Here is a 20,952-nt window from a genome sequence, read left to right on the forward strand (position 1 = left end):
AATAGTAGTCAAAACACAACAGGCTACATTTTTTTGAGACATTAAAAATAAGAGCAATGCCATCATAAATAAACAAGAATACTTTATTCAAATTATGTCAGAGAAAGGAGACATATGCTTAAAATAATTTCTAAATAGCATTTTAATCACTATAAACTAAACTAATTAAAACTAAAGGGGCACCTGAGTGGCTCAGTCAGTCATTTGAGCGTCTGACTCCTGATTTCAACTCAGGTCATGATCCCAGGGTCATGGGATGGAGCCCCACATTGGGCTCTATGCTAAGCATGGAGCCTGTTTGGGATTCTTTCTCTCTCTCTCTCTCTCTCTCTCTCTCTCTCTCTCTCTCTCTCTCTCTCTCTCTCTCTCTCAACTTCTGCCCCTCTCCCCTGCTTGTGCTCTTTCTCTATAAAATAAAAACTAGTTAAAAAAAAAAAAAACAAACAACTAAGTAAAAAACTGCCTAAACCTGCTCCATGTAACTCAATTCTTACCTTTTCTAATTCTTGGCTGTTAATTTCATGTAACCAGCTGAGATGTTCATGAGCTTGCAAAAAATTTGCCAACTCTCCATGCTGAGAAATGGGTTGAGATAATAATTTGCCTCGCTTTCCTTTCTCCAGATACCAACGGAAGAGAAAGTCTGAAAAATTCTACAAATAAAAGAGCAAAGAATCCAATAATATTTATTAATACAGTTTTAAAAAGTATATTTCTGATAATAAAACGTTAATATTTTTTTCAAAGGTCTTAGATTCCAGAACAGAGATCCTGTTTAAACATTTATTTTCTATATACTAGGATCCTCAAAAAAAACCCCTTAACTTAGTTTAACAAAAGAGGAATGCAGATTCCGAAAGGGGATCTTGTTTAAGATCATGTAAACTCTAGATGTGCGTGGTATGGTTTGACAGCCATTAGCTATGTACAGCTGTTTAAACCTAGTTAAAATGTTAAAATTCAGTTCCTCGGTCACACTAATCACATCAGGTGCTCAACGTGCCCCATGTCCTATCTTAGAAAACACACAGGAAAGTTCTATGCAACAGTGCAGAATGAAAGATTCCCAGGGGTCAAATTCTTTTTTTAATGTTTATTCATTTTTTTTTTTTTTTTGAGAGAGAAAAAGAGACAGAGCATGAGCAGGGGAGGGGCAGAAAAAGAGGGAGACACAGAACCCGAAGCAGGCTCCAGGCTCTGAGCTGTCAGCATAGAACCCGACGCAGGGCTCAAACCCACGAACTTGTGAGATCATGACCTGAGCCCAAGTTGGACGTTTAACTGACTGAGCCACCCAGGCGCTGCCTCCACACCTCCAGGGGTTCAATTCTGTGCCAGAAGGCCATGTGCACTGGAATGATAAACAGGATTCTAGAGAGGGTCTAAATGCCTAGCCAGTTTTCCCCACCTGATGTTTGCCGGATGCTGGGGTAGCATGGAAGGCTAGGCTGGAAGGGAAGATTAAAATGTCCTACAGTCACACAGTATTTAAGAGGTATTTCCACTAAAGGAAATTCTGCCATGAACACACCAGTCCCACAAGACTTTGAAACCAGAAATGAAATGAATGTAACAAAAGCCTCAACCAAATCTTGGCCCACCTCTGTTCTTGATGAACTGAGTGACCTACCTCTCACTTTATCTGCCTCTCAGGAGAAAAAAAAACAAACATTATTTTCATCTTTAAGGTTCCTTTACACACAAAATCCAAAATACAACCAGAAATTCATAAGACATAATAAGCAGAAAAATATGACCAAGAAGTAGGCAAGAGAAACAAATCTGAGGATGATCAGATTTTAGAGGTAGTACAGAAGGATTTTTTAAAGAACTACTGAACACATTAAAGAAAATAAAAGAAAGAAAAAATGGATGAAAAATGTCAACAAAGAACTAGAATCCACAAAAGAATAGAAATCATGATGGACGCAGAAATATTTACTTTAGTGCTATCGTGAAATACTAAATAAGCCATGTCAAACAATCAGGCCCTGATCAAATAAAGCAAGTTACATCCAGGCCATGAAATACCACAATACCATCAAAACATTATGAAATATTTAATGATATCAGGACAAATGTTTGTGATTAGCAACTGGCAAAACATATTTGTCCACAATAATATAGCGTGAAAAGATTAGAACAACATAAACCAAATGTTACAAAGGGTTCTTCCTCTCTGGGTAGTGAAATTTTGAATGATTCTTAAAATCTTTCTGGTTTATAGTGGCTTTCTGAATTTTATACTATGTTCACTTTTTAAAATTTTTTTTTTTTTAATGTTTTATTTATTTTTGAGACAGAGAGAGACAGAGCATGAACGGGGGAGGGGCAGAGAGAGAGGGAGACACAGAATCGGAAGCAGGCTCCAGGCTCTGAGCCATCAGCCCAGAGCCCGACGCGGGGCTCGAACTCACGGACCGCGAGATCGTGACCTGAGCCGAAGTCGGCCGCTTAACCGACTGAGCCACCCAGGCGCCCCTATGTTCACTTTTATAGTAAGAAAAAAGTCAGTGCTTACTTGACAATCAACTAGCTTAAATTCACCTAGAGAGTGTCATAGTGAAAAGTTTTTTGAAAAATAAAAAGCATGTGGGTCCACGTGGGTGGCTCAGTCGGTTAAGCATCCGACTTCGGCTCAGGTCATGATCTCATGGTTCGGGAGTTCAAGCCCTGCATCAGGCTGTGTGCTGACAGCTCAGAGCCTGAAGCCTGCTTCAGATTCTGTGTCTCCTTCTCTCTGCCCCTTCTCTGCTCACGCTCTTTCTCTCTCTCCCTCAAAAATAAATAAACATTTAAAAAAAAAATTAGAAAAAAAATAAGAAGCATGATGTCAAAGAAGGAGAGCACAAATCTTTGGTGTATGGAAAGCTGAGCTCTCTAAAAGCTGCAGCATCCTGTGCTCCTAAGATCTTCTTTTCAAATTTTAAAAATTCTCTCAATTTTCATATACCTAAGTACTTTTAATTATGACTGGAAATATATGAATAGAAATGAAAATTTTAACTTATTCGTCAAAGGTCACAGAACCTTTCAACAATATTTGGAATCATCTGCCAATTTACAAAGAAACCTAATGCACAAATTAGTACATAAGGTAACTACAAAACGACTATATATCATCTTCCAACAAAACACCCAAGTAAGATTTGAAACGAGGGCGCCTGGGTGGCTCAGTCAGTTAAGCGTCTGACTCTTGATTTCTGCTCATGTCATGATCTCGCGGTTCATGAATTCAAGCCCTGCCCGCATCAGGCTCTGCACTGACAGTTCCGAGCCTGCTTGGACTTCTCTCTCTCCTTCTCTCTCTACCCCTCCTCTCCCCACACGTGCTCTCTCTCTCTCTCTCTCTTGAATAAGCATAAAAAAAAAAAAAAAAAAGATTTGAAATGGTAAAACCTTACAACAGCATCAATTTCCTACGTCCCCAACACTCGTTACCTGATCAGCAAACTGGGTCATGTAGCGCTGGAGTCTGGTCTGGTTGTCAGTCTGCTCACACATTTGCACTAAGATATCAAAGTCACAGTACTTTTCTGCTAATGAAGCAGCCCACGGGTACTGGCCTAGTGTGACTGTAGAAATGAGAACAGATGGAAAAATTTCTGTTAGTGAAAACTTATTATGTGATAGAAAGTATTACTTGAAACTTTACCTTTAATTCATATTATATTCTAAAAAATAACGGAATAGAAACCTTTCCACTTACTGGCATTTAGTTTCATAATCCTTATAAACTCATTAGAGAGGCAAATTTAATCCCCTGCTTCATCACTGCCTACCCATGATGCTAGTCCCTTCCTTGGTATACTAGCAAAACGAGCTACTTCTCCTAACTCTAGCTATGAAAATAACGTGTCCTTTGCCGAACAGCCACACTGTCCCGTCTGTACCCTCTAACCGCCCTCATCGTGCTCTACTGTGCAGTCGACTTATTCATGTAAAAGTCTGAGATAAGCTCTTTGAGCACAGTCTCCAGTTGTTTTTAATTTATTCATTTTCAAATCATCTTCAGCACCATCTATGGTACTCGTACCTGGAAAGGTGTGAAGACAAGGTCGAACAAATGAATGAATGCAGAAAGCTGTACATACATGCTTTGCTTTACGTTCTTGGTTACAGTTGGATTAATGATATTACACTGAATATGCTACATTAATGATTGGACTCCGTCACCCGCTCCGCAACGTCAAAGACCCATAGCCATTGCTAAATATCATGCACTTACGAAGTGGAGATAGGAGATCTGATCTTTTCTGTAGGTATTCCATTTCCAGACTGCTGTATCTTTCTTGATCACCAGATTTGTCCAGAGACTTAAGCTGGGAAACGTAACCATCCAGGAAGCAATCAATCAGTGCTACCAGCTGCTCTGTCAGAATGTTTCGGAGGTTGCTGTCTGCCTGAGGATATACCACTTTCAGGACAATCCCATGCTGGCGCACGATTACTGTTCGGATGCCCCCAGGACCACTCGTTGCTATGAGATCACATAAAGTAATATGGTAAGTAAGGGTTCTACAATGGCTAGGGGAAAGACCAACTGCCTAAGAACTATCATGTCACCGCTGCTGGAAAAAATAAACAAATAGGGGTTCAGCTGATCCCTCTCTATGTCCTGCTTAAATCCCATCTTCTCTACGGAGACTTCAACACAGCCAGGTGAACATGATCCTCTCCCTTCTAAATTCCTTCAGTGCTTAACTCCACTTACTTTCTTGTATTAAATCAACATTAACTATTGCCAATACCTCTAGGGCCAGGACCTCCTTCTTTGAATAACCATATGCACTAAAATCTAGTAGACAAAGGGCACCTGGCTGGCTTAGTAGAGCATGTGACTCTTGATCTCAGGATCGTGAATTCAAGCACCACGTCAGGGGTAGAGATTACTTACAAATTTTTTTTTTTAAATCTAGTAGACGCATAATAAGTATCAGTTACATAAATTACAGGCAAATCTACAAATTATTCTAAGAGAATAAAGCAATTTTCACAAGAATTACTCATTCTGGAGGTGGCACTTATTTTTCATTTCGCTCACAAACCCACACTAATGGAATAATACAGCTTCCAGAAACGATAGGCCATTAGAAATATATCTTGAACGACTGCTAATAATAAACCAGTACATTTGCGCTCAGAGCTTGCAATCTCACCTGTCCAAGGAACATACTCAGGTTCTTGTTCTACCGGCTCTTTTCTATATAAGGAGTTTCTATTCTGTCGATAATGACAGGCAGCTTGTAGCATGTCCTAGAAAAAAATGCATCAGCATATGCAGAAAGTGATGAGTCCCAGTATTCTTAAAGATAATTTGAAACATCAAAGTCTATTAATACTAAAAAAATACTCAGCTCAAGTCTGTAAGAATTACTCTTTTGGTTCTTTCTGCATTTGAAATTTGTTTTACTCCATAACTTAACTTTAATTTTGGAAAACTTACTAACCAAAGTAGGAAAACCATTGCTATGAAGAACATTATCTAAGATTAAATGGAACATTTTAATCAATAATGTAACTATTAAGTTCTTGAGTAATTAAGACACTTAGTTACTATAACATTAATACATTTGCCATGATATATGTATCTTTCTCCAGATAAAAGGTTATTATTTTATTATAATCCAGAACCCAGGATTATAGAAACTTTTAATATGCATAAGACATTCAAAATGCTTGATAAATAAAACGACTGTACTTTTCTACATTTTTTGAATTAAATGCTAAACACTTTTAAATTACTGGCAATACAGAGTTGGAATATGGAAACCACTTTCTCTTCCAGCCACACTCTGGTCTTTGATTTGCTGAAATCTTCACCGTGGTTTTGTACCTTGAGAATACTGTTCACATTGATCACCACTTCAGCCCATTCAACAGATTCCAAAGATGTTTCCTTTAAGACCTGCTCCTCATGCTCCAGTAAACACTCGCAAATGGTGTCTACCTGCGACACCTGAGGGAGTACAGAGAAGGCAACTACTTTTAACAAAAACCATGGCGGTGGGTAATAATCACAACTGCCCAGAATCTACTCAACGGGCTTTTCTCAGAAAGTCATATTCTTAGCTCATTACTCAGAATAAAACAGTTGATGGCAAAAAATACATTTAGAAAGAAGTAGGGAGAGAAAATACTGTGCAAGGGATCCTTGAGCAACACAGGTTTGAAATGCGTGGGTCTGCTTACATGTAGATGTTTTTCGATACCTTACAGTACTGTGAATTTATTTTCTCTTCTTCAGGATTTTTTTAAAAACATTTTGACTACATGGGGGCTCGGGCACCCTTAACCCTCACATTGTTCAAGGGTCAATTATATAATTTCTAACTGTTCTTTTCTAATTTTTGTCATTACTAACACACGGAGGTAACGGTGCAAAACTGTTCTTAAAGCACTGAAACCCTTGTTTCCAGTTTCAGCCCACAGTTAAACTTTCCCTACCTTACTACTTAATACACCAGAGTTTGCATAGCATTGGGCACTCAGAGAGAAGGAAAAACAGAAATCAGGTTTGCTGCCCTTAAGGATACAAACTAGTTGAAGGAGCAAGACCTATACACAAACCGTGGCCCAAACAGAATCACTGTCTTTTAAACCCTGTTCTGCCTTCTCAGATGTTAGTCAAAGGCACATTAACAGCCCTAGCAAGAGACTTCTGGCTCATTTCACTGAAAAGATTAAGTGTAAGAATTTTTTTATAGGGTGCAATATTGACTTATTTATTTAATTCATGTTTGTTTGCTTATTTATTTTGAGAGAGAGAGATCGAGCAAGCAGGACAGAGAGAGAATCCCAAGTAAGCTCTGCACTGCCAGGGCAGAGCCCGATGAGGAGCTTGAACTCATGAACTATGAGATCATGACCTGAGCCGAAATCAAGAGTCAGATGCTTAACTGACTAAGTCACCCAGGTGCCCCAAACTTAAGAATTTTTTTTTAATACTGTTAACGTGAAAACGATAGGGAAAGCATATATGATATGATATATATGATATGATAGCAGAAAATTATTGTCAAAACATTTGCTCAACACCTTTATGATAGGAGTTACATACTCAGCGGTCTCAAATTCTGTTCATATGCTAACCTGAAAGTCTGACCCTTAAACAGTTACCTCTGCTTTAATGGAACCCTGGGATTCAGAACTACACCCAAAGGAAGCTTAAGGCCAGTAAACGTCATAGTCTTAAACATTACCATTTCCCATATGGAGTGTTCTTTTGAAAAACCTATCACATTTTTGGTTTTGTCCTATGCTATTCCTAAGGTACTATTCCTGAATTATGTATCCAACTGATAATCATTTCTCATTTCCAAATCACTCCTTTTTTTTCCAGTTATCTGGAAAATATATACTGAATTAACTAGTATGCTTTCCACTTTGATCCGAATGCAGAAAAAAAGAACACGACTCTTAATTCTTTCAAATAATTTGTGAATTTTTTAAAAAAAACTTTGTTTTGCTGTATAAAATTAAGTATGAACAAAGACAAAAAAAAAAGACACAAAAGTTACAACAAACACTTTGATTGTGAAAGCAACCTATATGCCTTAAGGGTCCTATCTTTTTCCCTTCAAAACCCCAACATCCTCTCAAAGCTGAGGCCTTGCGAGGCTTACGACCCATTTCCGAATTTCCTTCCTCAAATGTATTAAAACCTACTAACTCTCCTTACAATACTCCAGTCCCTCCATTCCAAAAGCCGGATGGTTCTTATAGACTAGTTCGGGATCTCAGAATTACCTGAGGCCGTTGGCCCCAATCCATATACCCTCCTCTCCGCCACGCCACCCTCCACCATGTACTTCACGGACTTGGATCTTAAGAACACATTCTTCACTAGTCCCATCTCCTCAGAATTCCAAGACCTTTTCACCTCCACCTAGACTGACCCCAACACCCAACACTCCCAACAGTTAACTTGGACAGCTCTCCAGCAGGGTTTTAGGGATAGACCCCAACTCTTTGGACAAGCTCTGGCATCAGATCTAACCTCTCCCTCCCAAAAAGTACTTATTTCACAATGGCCAGCTGACCAGCATCTTCCTCTTTTCTCCCTCCAAAGTTTACAGCAGGTTTTTCTTTTCCTTTGAAAATAAATTGATTTTAACAGCAAGGTAGATAGTAGGATCCTAGCAGGTGCCTGAGAAGAGTTTAGTGAAGGGACGGTTGGCAGAGTAAGGGGATCTGCAGAGGAAGGGGCGGCACCCAGGGCTAGCGACAGGGAAGCCACCACTAAGCCCAGGGGTGAAGGGGCACTGGGAAGCAGCAGTTACCGGGAACGCGGAGAGCAGCCAGAGGGAAGCCGCAGTCTCTGACAGAAGGCACAGCAAACTGCAGTGGAAGCGGGGAGGGAATGAGGCTGGGGGGAGGGGGGCATGACAGAACAGAGAATAACAGTGCCTCACCTCTGTTAAAGGCAACAAGAAGCCACAGGGCAAAGGAACCCACTGGCGAAGGTGCCCTCTGAGGCAGAGTCAAGAGTGGATTTGGAGAGACAAAAGGAAAACACCCAGCAGACAGTAGGGAAGACTTCTTAGTCAAGTTTGCAAGCTCTAATTTGTAGGGAAAGTGACGAATAAATATGGAGTCCTGTTTAAAATTTCAATGAGATTTTTTTTTGGCCTCAAGCTTTTTCTCTGTTGGGGGCATGATCGGCCAAGGGCCCAGCTCTACAAAGCCACATTAAGGGCAAAATAACAACCCTTACTTCTCTAAAAAAGACGTCTGCGGGGGTCAGGTTGGATGGGATTTCGCAGTCCCTCTTATTTAAAGCAATCATTATTGCTGTGTTCACGAGCTCAGAGAGCCTCGAGTGGTAGTTCTTGAGAACGATGGCGGCTGATAACTTTTCGGCATGCTCACAGAGCAACAGGCGAGTTGCCATGGGCATCCCTCGAACTGCAAAAGTGCCAAGACGTCCAAATAAGCCAACCTGGTGAAAACACAAACACATGTTCTTAGAAAGCATTTACAGTAACGTACAAAGTAATGCAGTCTTATCTGCCCCAGGAGCACACTGGGTACAGAGCCACTGGCCTCATCTGCCCCCAAAAAAGTACCTCAGCTACCTCTCCTTTTTGCTGTTTTGAACACGAACACACACACACACACACACACACACACACACACACACACTTCAGCCAGAGCTGTGAGCACCTATAAGAAAGGGCAGATGGTTCCTCTTCTGAGATTAGGGCCATTCCATCACTCCATCTTATTTCTTACTTACGGTTATGAAAATCGTAAAATTGCTCTTTTCTACATAACTTCCCTACATTCAAGATCCTCAGGAACTAGACACTCAGCAGTTTCCATCTTCAGCACCTGATTCCCAGAACCTTAAAGCCATGGGGAGGGTGGGAGAGTCTTTAATCCTTTGCACTATCTACCTCTGGTCTGCCTGATGCCTGTTTCAGGCGTTGCTAGGTTCCAGGACTTCTAAGCTTTCTCATTTGATGAAGCGTTACATCCCAACTAGGAAGCCAAGAGACATCTAAATACTGAATACTCTTCCACATTTTAAGTGTGATCTATTTCATTAACAAAGTGACTTGGTTTTTATATGCTGAGGTTTATTTTAAATAAAGTACAGAGAAAACAAAAATAAACAGTAACCCAAATCCCCAGGGAATTCCTATGGACAGACGTGATGAATGCACATGGTTAAGAAAAAAAAATTTTGGGGGGTGCCTGGGTGGCTCAGTCGGTTAAGCGTCCAACTTCGGTTCAGGTCATGATCTCACGGCTTGTGAGTTCGAGCCCCGTGTCGGGCTCTGTGCTGACAGCTCAGAGCCTGGAGCCTCTTCAGATTCTGTGTTTTTCTCTCTCTCTCTGCCCCTCCCCCGCTCACACTCTGCCTCTCAAAAATAAACATTAAAAAAAAATTTTGTTTTAAGAAAAGAAAAAAAATTAAGAAAAAAAATTTTTTTCTGAATTAGATTTATTACAACGAGCTCAAAAAAACAATGAGGAATCTACCTTTTGCTAAATGGTTTTCTGCAAATACCCCATGAGGTTAGTCTTCTTCTTTTTTTTTTTTTAAAGTATAAAGACAGCCCTGCAGTGTGTAAAAGGAAACCCAGGGCGGAAGGCTGCTTCCCACAAAATAGAATCATTTAGGAGCATCAGCAGTCAAGACAAGAAGAACAAGAGGTAATTACAGTGAAAAGCCAAAACAACTTGTGTCTTGGCAAGACTTGGTTTTGTAAACAAACTTGGTTTACAAGTGCATGTCAAGGGGTGCCTGGGTGGCTCAGTCAGTTAAGCATCGGACTTCAGTTCAGGTCATGATCTCGCCGATCCGGAGTTTGAGCCCCGCATCAGGCTCTGTGCTGAGAGCTCAGAGCCTGGAGCCTGTTTCAGATTCTATGCCTCTCTCTGTCCGCCCCTCCCCTGCTTGCACTCTGTCTCTGTCTCTCTCTCTCTCAAAAATAAACATTAAAAAAATTTTTTTAAAAACACAAAAACAAGCACATGTCAAGAACAAACACTCCAACATCAGCCAACTGAAAACAAAAGACAAAAGATGACATTCATGCATCTTTTTCCTTTTTCTCTGTGTAAAAATGCTCTTTCCTCCCTTTTTCTAAATGGGAGAAGATGGTTTCTACACTGGGAATGACCATGGAAATGCTGTGTGTCCAGGGTGCTGCCGGCACCTCTCACTGCCTGCCTCTGCGAGCAGAGAACCTGGGCAACGAGAGGACGAACATGACCTCTCTTGGCTGGAGAACCATTTCTTGCCACTTTGCTGCCAAATTCACTCATTAAACTGCTTAAAGAAAAGCCACACCCTGACTTCTGAGAACGTACAGCAATCATACATAAAGACATATCGACTAAGAGGACAGCGCCCAAGAACCCTTCCTTCAGAGAATACAACCAAAAGAGAGTGGGTGTGGTAAACCAGGGCCATAAGGAAGGATAATACTGTAGGTTGGACCTCAAGGCTCTCAGGAACATTCTCTACCATCCCAAATGAATAGCAAAGTCAGGAAAGACGGCGTGAAGCTCTAACCCATGGAAGAGAACAATACAAAATATATAACAAAGGGTTCTCTTCCCAACACGCTCCTCCCCTTAAGGCTCAACTAACAGCGCAGGTGTGGGTCACCGCTCCGGAAATCTCTCCACCACACTGTCCACGGTGAACGCAGAGAGCCTGACTTGCACATGGTTAGGAAACTTAACAGCGTGGAGAGGTACAAGTCCCCCGCCCATTCCCTACTGGACCTGCAGTTGTCTCCTTCATATCTTTATATGCTTTTGTGGCATTTCTACTCTGGAAGACATTTTGGTTTCTGTAACACAAAGGAGTCACGTTATATATGTTGTTCAGCACCTGGTTTTGCTTTTTAGTTTTTTTTAAATGTTTGTTTATTTTTGAGAGACACACACAAGAGTACAAGTGGGGGAGGGGCAGACAGAGAGGGAGACACAGAATCTGAAGCAGGCTCCCGGCTCTGAGCTGTCGGTACAGAGCCCAATGTGGGGCTCGAACCTACGAATGGGGAGATCGTGACGTGAGCTGAAGTCGGACGCTTAACCAACCGAGCCACCCAGGGGCCCCTGTACCTTGTTTTGACAGCATCTTATTTTTCACAACACACTTAGATATTCATTTTTTTTCTTTTTACCCATTATTTTTAGTGACCGTGGAACAGGTCACTGAATCAATCTGTCTTAATCTATTCAACCTGTTCACCTGGCTATTTTAAAATAAGAGTTCCATTGTCCTTTCTGATTTGAATTCCCTTCTTGGCTCCCTCACAAATACCGCAGATGTAGTTTTTACATGAGGGCGTTCTGCTCGTCTGCTTCTATTTGCCTCAGTGCGGCAGCACAGCCAGTGAAGTGGTAACGACACAGTAACGTCACTCAAGCCACACAGCAAAGAGGAGCACATTAACTCCCCGCTTCCAAGGTTCTCTGCACTATGTGTGAGGATATATGCTTCCCTCAACACCGGAAACCCAGAGGCAAAGATACTGTCCCGAGGCCCGGATACTAATTCTCCTCCCCTTTGGGATGAGATATGGCCTTGTTGGTGTTGAATCTGGCCCGAGGAGGAGAGCCTTATGTTCAGAATTATTTCCTTAGATACAAGTATCTGGTTACACGTTTTTCCTGATTATTAATATAAATTAATAATAAGCGTTAACAAGGTAACGCAAGTATAAACACATAGCCGGAATGGGATTTTTAGATCCAGCTAGACACTACCTTGCAATGCACACTGCTTCCAAGAGCGCAGTGACTCCAGCAGGAGTCTGAAGCCCAGGGAGGCTGTGCCAAAAGAGGCGGTAACTGCTCCTGCCCCCTGGCTCCCTCCCCCTCTGATCAGTCAGTGTGTCCTCGGTGTGGCATGTCAAGGCATGAACTCCTTCCATCCCAGTATGACACCTTCCTGCCACGTGACCGCCACTCCTCCCGTCAAGAGGTATGATCCACTTCTCAATCCTTTTCATCTGGGCTGGCCTGGTGACTTGCTTTGACCAATGTCACTTTGGTGGAAGTAACACGATGTGACATCTAAGGTAAGACCTGAGCAAGACCACAGCTTCTAAGTTCATCCCCGGTGAGTGCTGCCCCGAGACCACAGGAAGCCAGTCCAGGCGAAAGGAGGACTGGAGACTAAGTGGAGAAGAACCAAGTGGCCCAACTGACGGCCAATTGTCCGTCAGGCGAGAGAAGCCTGGGGACCTTCCAGCCCAGCCTACCCTAAATGCAGTTCAAGGCGTGGTACCGGCCAAAATCAACAGAAATGTCGCCCAGGTACCCTAAAGAACTGCTTTAATCCACCACCTTTTGAGGATTTGGGGGTGGTTTGTTAGGTACTAATAGTTAACTAATAGTTAATTAGTACACTTGACTAAACAATTATATCAGGAGAAAATGTTGTATTTTCCCCATTAATCTGCAGTCCACCTAAACCCCTAAAAAAAAAAAGAGAGACAGAGAGACAGAGAGACAGAGAGAGAGAGCGACTTAAATGGAGTTCTCTTGCCAAGACAATAAAAGTAGTCAGGAGCCAAACCATGCATTATAATGAAGCAGAATGTGGAATTAAGAACAATCAAGCTATTTCTGGAATCATAAGAGAGCCACTCTCCACCAAATGGTGATTTAAATTTAAGTTAATTAAAATTAAATTAAAGACAAATGTAGTTCCTCAGCTGTGTCAGTCATATTTCAAGTGCTCGGCAGCTGCCTGTGACTAGTGACTACCGAAGACCACAGATACAGAACATTCCCGTCACCACAGGAAGTTCTACTGAGACAGCATCAGAATCTCTTTAATGTCAAGGCATTACTGATTTTGGAAAAAGTAAGCAAAAGTGGGATTGAATTTCTTCATGTGGATATACAATATGCGTGGAAGCCACTACTGATCAACAAAGCAGAGGTGGATGATTCTGCGTAACAATTCTGTCTAGCAGCAAATTTTAATATTCTAATTTTAGACCCAATATAAACGGGAATACTCCTGAAAGAAACACTTTAAACAGGGAATTGATTCTAATGGCACTTCAAAATTAAAAGCCCATGTATCAAAATCTGTCATCACCTTAATATGGTTCACTCTTTTTAATAATACAAAGTCAATTCGTGAAAACCTAAGTTTACATTAAAGCACACAACAGATCTGAATGAAAAGCGGGACATCACAGAAAGTGATAAGAAAAACTGAAACATTTCTGCTGAAGGACACTATTTTTCTTCTTTTCACCCTGTTTTCAATGCACTATTTATACTTGAATACCTCGCCCCCGTCACCCCCTCAGCCCTGGAATTACTTACTTTTAAGTCAGCAAAGAAAATGAGAACACTGGTCACGTCCCCACCCAATGAAACATCTCACAATAAGCAAGGATCTCCCATTGCCTTAGAGCTGACAAAAGACACAGGGTCCTGGCCATCCCTGTTCACAGCGACTAGATGCTTACTTGGTGAATAAAGTCCATAAGGAAAGAATGGGCTTTCATTTTGTCTTCTAGCTGGTGAAGAATAATCAGCGACGTATTGCTAAACCCAGGTGCTTCTGTTGAAACACAGTAACAAAATTTAAACACATAATATACTAGGTTTACAATAACTACTGCTATTAAAATAAAATCTATACAAAATAAACTTATACAAAATCTATACAAAAAAATCTATACAAAATAAAACCAAAAAAAATCTATACAAAAGGAAACCACCAACCTTTCAATGCAATTATTTATAACATTACCCAAGAATTTAAAAAATTTAGAGGGAAATTTTGGGAGTTTGATACATTTCATAGTGTATTTATTCAAAACACAAAAACATTAAGCTAACAATAGCTTAATCATTTATATCATTCTAAGCTCGACAGATCAAAATAAAGTCAAAGAAAAAAGGTAAGCACTGACGTTTCCTTCCTAAACCTCTAATAAGGCTTAGCAAACTTGCTAAGTAAGAAATAAGGGAGAGAAATGGAGGTTTGAGACAGTTTGCTGGGACGCGGCAGTAGAAGTCTAAGAGGGACAGTCCCCCAGGGCAGGGAGGAAAATCCTGGGCCGAATGTCAAGACACGCCCACTTGTATACACTGAGATTTGCTCAATGCAGCTCTTAGGAAAATGTATACCTTCTATTAGGCAAATACAGTGATTATGCCAGAATTATCATTTAATTTGGGGGCTAACAAGCAGGTGTCAAAGGGGCACCTGCGTGGCTCAGTCGGTTAAGTGTCCAACTTCAGGTCAGGTCACGATCTGGCAGTTCGTGAGTCTGAGCCCCGCATCAGGCTCTGCACTGACAGAGTGAAGCCTGCTCGGAATTCTCTCTCTGCCCCGTCCTGCTTGCGCACGCTCTTTCAAAATAAATGAATAAACTTTAAAAAATATATACATATATAAAAAATATATATGATACAAAATATACATATACGTGTGTATATATATACACATATATATACATATATATATACACATATACACACACACACACAGATGCCAAATGCTTACCTATGCTACCAATTTTTTAGAAATAAAATGTGAGAGGAAGCTAAGTAGGGCTAATCTGCTTCAGGTAGAACAAGCAAGATTTGCTCTGATATTCCTTCAGTTTTTATTAGGCAGATCTGTTCTGAGCCCTTTCCAAAATCTACTATAAGGTAAATTACAACCTTTTAAAACGTAATAAATTAATAACTGTTTTAAAAACTAAAAAAGACACGCTTCAAGAGATGCTTAAAAAAGGAACCAGAACATTCTCAAAACAGATCACTCATAATATGAAAAGTAGAAGTTGTCACCCTCAGGGACAGACTCAGCCCATCGCGGGTCTGAGGCCGGGTAGTCATCCACCAGGTCCACGCTGATTTGGGTAACAGCTCTGTCTAGTTCACAGTCGGAATCCAAGTCAGAGTGGGAGGAAAAGAGCTCATCAACCATCATTTGAGCATGACTCAGATCTTTTCTGAAATAAAATGGGAACACAGAAGTATTAAAGGAGGCAAACATTTTCAAAATTCACCACATAAACATTAATTGGGAAACTCCCGTATTTTAGCCCAAAGTTAATAACATTATTAAAACATTAAAACAACATTATTAAAAGTTAACAACATTTGTTTAAAAGGGACACGAGGGGCGCCTGGCTGGCTCTGTCGGTTATATGTCTGACTCTTGATTTTGGCTCAGGTCATGGCCTCGTGGGTCGTGAGTTTGAGCCCCACGTCTGGCTCTGCCCTGGCAGTGCAGAGCCTGCTTGAGATTCTCTGTCTCCCTCTCTCTCTCCTCCTCCCCGCTTGCTCTCTCTTTCTCTCTCTAAACAAACATTAAAAACATAAATAAAAGAGAGACACCTATTATGCATTTATTAGTTCAACAAATATATGTTGAGTACTTACAACACACCAGGGACTGGAGGCAGAAGGACAAGACACTGAGAACACACTCCAAGGCTTCACAGAGGATACGGTGTCGCAAGGAGCCGGAGAGTTAAACAAGCAGTCACATGTACCCCGCGACAAAGAAAGGGGAGCGCTACAGAACACACCGAAGGGAAACCAAAACCGTCCAAGGGGCAGGGAAAACCTCCCGGAGGAAGGCATGGATAAGCAGAGGCCTGTAGCCAAGGAAGAAGAGCAGCGAGGCCGAGGGACTATGAGGAAGGGCACACGGGGGCAAAGAGAGCACACCTCACCCCCATGAGCAGGAATGTCTGCATCTTAGGAAAGAACTGAGGCCACAGGGAGGAGGAGAACACCCGGAGGGGAGAGCCTGCTAGATGATGAGGGGGCACACGAGCAGAGACATGACCAGCCAGAGACCCCAAAATGTGGGCAAGTCTAGCCTGGGTGGCTGGCAGCTGATCACAGACAGCGAGTCCACATGAGCCCAACCCCTGAACAGCCAGGCTGCAGAATCATGAGCTATGTTAAATAAGCTGCTAAGTTCTCGGGTGATTTTGTACAGAACAAAACCCAATGAATAGGCCAAGTCTCACTTCTTTATAACATCGCTAAACCTCTGTATGCAACTTATTTGCCTTCACAGTATACATAAAACATGTTTGCAAGAGGTCCTCCATGATCACCATTTTTAAAAAAATTTTTTTCTAAATATTTATTTAGTTTTGAGAGTGAGAGAGAGCATGAGCAGGGGAGGGGCAGAGAGAGAGGGAGACACAGAACCCGAAGCACGCTCCAGGCTCTGAGCTGTCAGAACAGAGCCCGACGTGGGGCTCCAACTCACAAACCGCGAGATCATGACCTGAGCTGAAGTCACTCAACCGACTGAGCCACCCAGGCGCCCCCCACGATCACCATTTTTAACAGCACGTTGTTATCCATTAAGCGGAGAGGGTATGTCACACCACGTTTTTTCCTAGACCAGCTGGAAGCCTCTTGTGCCTACCAAGTGCACGGTAAGTTTGGTAAAGCACCGAAGCTCAGAAAAACATCCGCTCCTTGGTGGCAGCATTCTTCCAACTTGCTCACCAGTCAACAAATAAGGAACGCACGTCAGTAAAATGTGTGCTCAGACATCAACTAAGCCATAATTTAAAAAACTTTTCATACCTGCAGTATTGCAGAAAAGCAGCTTTTAACACTTTAGTTTTATCTTCCTGGGCTATGGTTTCATTCTTTGTAGAAGCCTCAAAAACCATACTCTGTCAAATAAAAAACTGTAATTTAGAGGTGAAGGTATCAGAATATTCTAAATTACTGGAATTTAGAATAGAAACTGGACCCACCTATGACAGCAACAACACAGATGCACAAACTGTTTACCATACACTTTATACCAGTGGTTTATATACTTAAGACATTGAAACAAGATAAAATGGGCCAAATGGTCAACAAAAACCTTATCAAAATGGTATATATAACCAAAGCAGTCTTGGAAAAGAAAAAATTGGAAGTATCACAATCCTAGTTATCAAGTTATGCTACAAAGCTGTAGTAATCAGGGGCGCCTGGGTGGCTCAGTCGGTTGAGTGTCCGACTTTAGCTCAGGCCACGATCTCACAGTTCGTGGCTTCGAGCCCTGCATCGGGCTCTGTGCTGACAGCTCAAAGCCTGGAGCCTGGAGCCTGCTTCAGATTCTGTGTCCCCCCCACCCCTCTCTCTCTGCCCCTCCCCTGCTCACACTTTGTCTCTCTCTCTCTCTCAAAAATAAACATTTAAAAAAAAAATTACAAAGCTGTAGTAATCAAAACAGTATGGTACTGGCACAAAAACAGGCACACAGATCTATGGAACAGAATGGACAGCCCAGAAGTAAATGCACAATTATATGATCAATTTATCTTTGACAAAGGAGGCAAGAATATGCATGGGAAAAAGCCTCTCTAACAAATGGTGATGGGAAAACTGGACAGCTACGTGCAAAAGAATGAAACTGGACTACTTTCTTATACTAAACACAAAAAGAAACTCAAAATTTGATTAAGGACCTAAACGTGAGACCTGAAACAATAAAAATCCTAGAAGAGAGCACAGGCAGTAATTTCTCTGACATCCACATTTCTCTAGATATGTATGCTGAGGCCAAGGTAACAAAAGCAAAAATAAACTATTGGGACTAACTCAAAAAGCTTCTGCACAACAAATGAAACAATAAAACTAAAAGACAACCTACTAAATGGAAGACATTTGCAAATGACGTATCTGACAAAGGGTTACTATTCACAATATATAAAGAACTGATATAACATCCAAAACCAAACAACTCAATTAAAAAATGAGCAGAAGACATGAACAGACATTTCTTCAAAGACACACAGATGGCCAACAGACGCATGAAAAGATGCTCAACATCACTCATCATCAGAGAAATACTAACCAAAACCACACTGAGATATAACCTCACACCTGTCAGAATGGCTAAAATCAAAAACAAGAAACGACAAGTGTTGGCAAGGATGTGGACAAAAAAGGGACCCCCGTGCCCTGTTGGTAGGGATGCAAACTGGTGCAGCCACTGTACAAAATAGTATGGAGATTCCTCAAAAAGTTAAAAGTACAACTACCCTGGAGTGCCTGGCTGGCTCAGTTAAGTGTCTGACTCTCAATTTCGGCTCAGTCATGATCTCACGGTTCGTGGGATGGAGCCCTGAGTCTGGCTCTGCACTGGGTGTGGAGCCTGCTGAAGATCTGCCTCTCCTGCTGCTCCTCTCCCACTCACACGCACACTTGGAGATCTACCCTTCAATCCAGCAATCACACTACTGGATATTTACCAAAAGAATACAAAACACTAATTCAAAAACGTATATGAACTCCTATGTTTAGTTCAGCATTACTTAAAAGAGCCAAATTATGGGAGCAGCCCAAGTGTCCATCCACAGATGAATGGATAAAGAAGATGTATACACACACACACACACACACACACACACACACTGGGATATTACTCAGCCATAAAAATGAATGAATATTTGCAATTTACAACAACATGGATGGATCTAGGAAGTATAATGCTAAATGAAGTCAGTCAGAGAAAAACAAATACCATATGATTTCACTCACGTGGAGGAAACAAAACAAACGAACAAAGAAAAAAAAGAGACAGTGAAAAATAGACTCAAACTGGTGGTAACCAGAGGAGAGGTGAGTGGGGGGACGGGTAAAACAGGTGAAGGGGATTAAGAGCACATTTATCATAAGGAGCACTGAGTAATGTATAGAATTACTGAATCACTACATTGTATACCTGGAACTAATGTAACACTTTATGTTAACTATCCTGGAATAAAAATAAAAATAAAGAATATGAATCGACTCATACAATTTTTTTTTTTAAAAAGATATATATAACTCAGGGACTATATTGTGAGTAAAACTATCTGGGGGTTTCATCATAAGCCACACAACCTTTCATAGGTTTGCTCTTACACAGTTCACCACAATGTATATTACTAACAATAACGGTTGATTTCAGGCTTAAACAGGGATTTAGAAAAATTTTAAAGAAGTAGAATGCTCTAAGATAGCTTCAGAACATAAGGCAGTATTACAAAACCACAAGGCTACAAAAGAATAAAAGTAAAAAAATTGTTACCTCCCGTTGAAACTACCAAGTCATTCCAATTTCGAATTACAGAAATAGTCTATATATTTCACATTCTATTCAAATGGAAATTGCCCCACATGATATTAATTTAGTCTTCTGTAAAAGAATGATACAAATCTACAGATCAGGGTATTCCGTGTTTCAAGACAGAAAAAAAACTGATGATTTGTATCCCACTCTCCCTTTCAATATAATCCCACAATAGCAGGAAGCACAACCACCCAAACATCTGTGATTCCAACTACAACGCATGGCGATGGAAAAACCAGAAGGAAAGGCAGATGACAGAGCAGAGAGGACACAAAGCAAATCGGTGTGGGTGGTGCAGGGACAGATCCTGGTGGGGATCTGTGGACAATGAAAAGAAAAATTCCAAGGTGATCATAGACATAGAATTTCTAGAGATTTGACTATGGGGAAAACCATACTGAAAGGCACTTAAACCGCTGCTGGAGGCTGTTAGAAGATGGGCCAGATACTAAAGAATGAAAGCAAATACAAAATTAGTCCATTAAAAACTCCAAGAATCACATAAAATTGAATAACGAAGGAAATGTAACAGTACATTACTTGACTCAGTGAACCACAAATATTCACATTGTCATTAAAGGAAAAAAATTTATACTGGGACAATATAGGCAGAGGAAGGAGTGTAAGTTACCCTAAATCCTTACCTTCCGTAATAGGAAATCAAGAGGTGTCTAAAACCGGTAAATTAAGAGATAGCAACATACGACGTTACTTAGAAATATGGAAAAAAACACCAGAAGACACGGCTCAAAGACCTAAAGGGAGTTGCTTCTGGAAAGGAGGACAGAGGAGATGAGGGAGATAAAAGAATTATGTTTCATCACAACTCTTTTAAGCTGTTCAACTAAAACATTTGTGGGAAATACCCAGGGGCACCTGGGTGACTCAGTCGGTTAAGCGTCTGACTTCGGCTCAGGTCATGATCTCGTGGTTCATGAGTTTGAGCCCCGCGTCGGGCTCTGTGCTGACAGCTCAGAGCCTGGAGCCTGCTTCGGATTCTGTCTCTCCCTCTCTCTCTGCCCCTTCCCCGCTCACGCTCTCTCAAAAATAAACATTAAAAAATTTTTTTAAAAGGAATACTCTAATAAAAACTAAAGAGTCTTATAGAACTGCATTACCTCATTGCTGGGTCCAGCAACTGAAGATGCTAGGGATTCTTCAAGGTCTTCTGCTAATATAGATGCATTTTCCCTTGATGTAATAGACACCAACCCACTGTTTCTAGAAAAAAGAATGGGAAGACCACCACAGGAACCAGCTCCTAAAATACTATCTCCTAAAAGAAAGAAAAATATACAAAAATACGTAACAAAACAAAAAAAATGTTTTCTAAAATCTACCACTCTAGGGGCACCTGGATGGCT

General features: G+C 41.1%; 1 protein-coding gene across 2 annotated transcripts in view; it reads right to left on the minus strand.

Moving 5' to 3' along the window:
- The window catches only part of NUP133 (nucleoporin 133), a 56,384-nt gene that overhangs the window by 16,021 nt on the left and 19,411 nt on the right, over window positions 1-20,952 (minus strand). For both annotated transcript variants that reach the window (XM_019419073.2, XM_053910184.1), the window contains exons 11-20: window positions 20,707-20,864; window positions 17,062-17,153; window positions 15,292-15,455; window positions 13,956-14,050; window positions 8,717-8,941; window positions 5,837-5,959; window positions 5,160-5,256; window positions 4,229-4,480; window positions 3,442-3,575; window positions 495-653 (exon numbers count right to left, since the gene is read on the minus strand). In XM_019419073.2, coding sequence (XP_019274618.1) covers window positions 495-653; window positions 3,442-3,575; window positions 4,229-4,480; window positions 5,160-5,256; window positions 5,837-5,959; window positions 8,717-8,941; window positions 13,956-14,050; window positions 15,292-15,455; window positions 17,062-17,153; window positions 20,707-20,864 — 1,499 coding nt within the window. The remainder of the gene's footprint in view (window positions 1-494; window positions 654-3,441; window positions 3,576-4,228; window positions 4,481-5,159; window positions 5,257-5,836; window positions 5,960-8,716; window positions 8,942-13,955; window positions 14,051-15,291; window positions 15,456-17,061; window positions 17,154-20,706; window positions 20,865-20,952) is intronic.

The sequence above is a fragment of the Panthera pardus genome, unplaced genomic scaffold, assembly GCF_024362965.1.
Source record: "Panthera pardus isolate Hobbes unplaced genomic scaffold, ASM2436296v1 HiC_scaffold_22, whole genome shotgun sequence".
NCBI classification, from domain to species: Eukaryota; Metazoa; Chordata; class Mammalia; order Carnivora; family Felidae; genus Panthera; species Panthera pardus.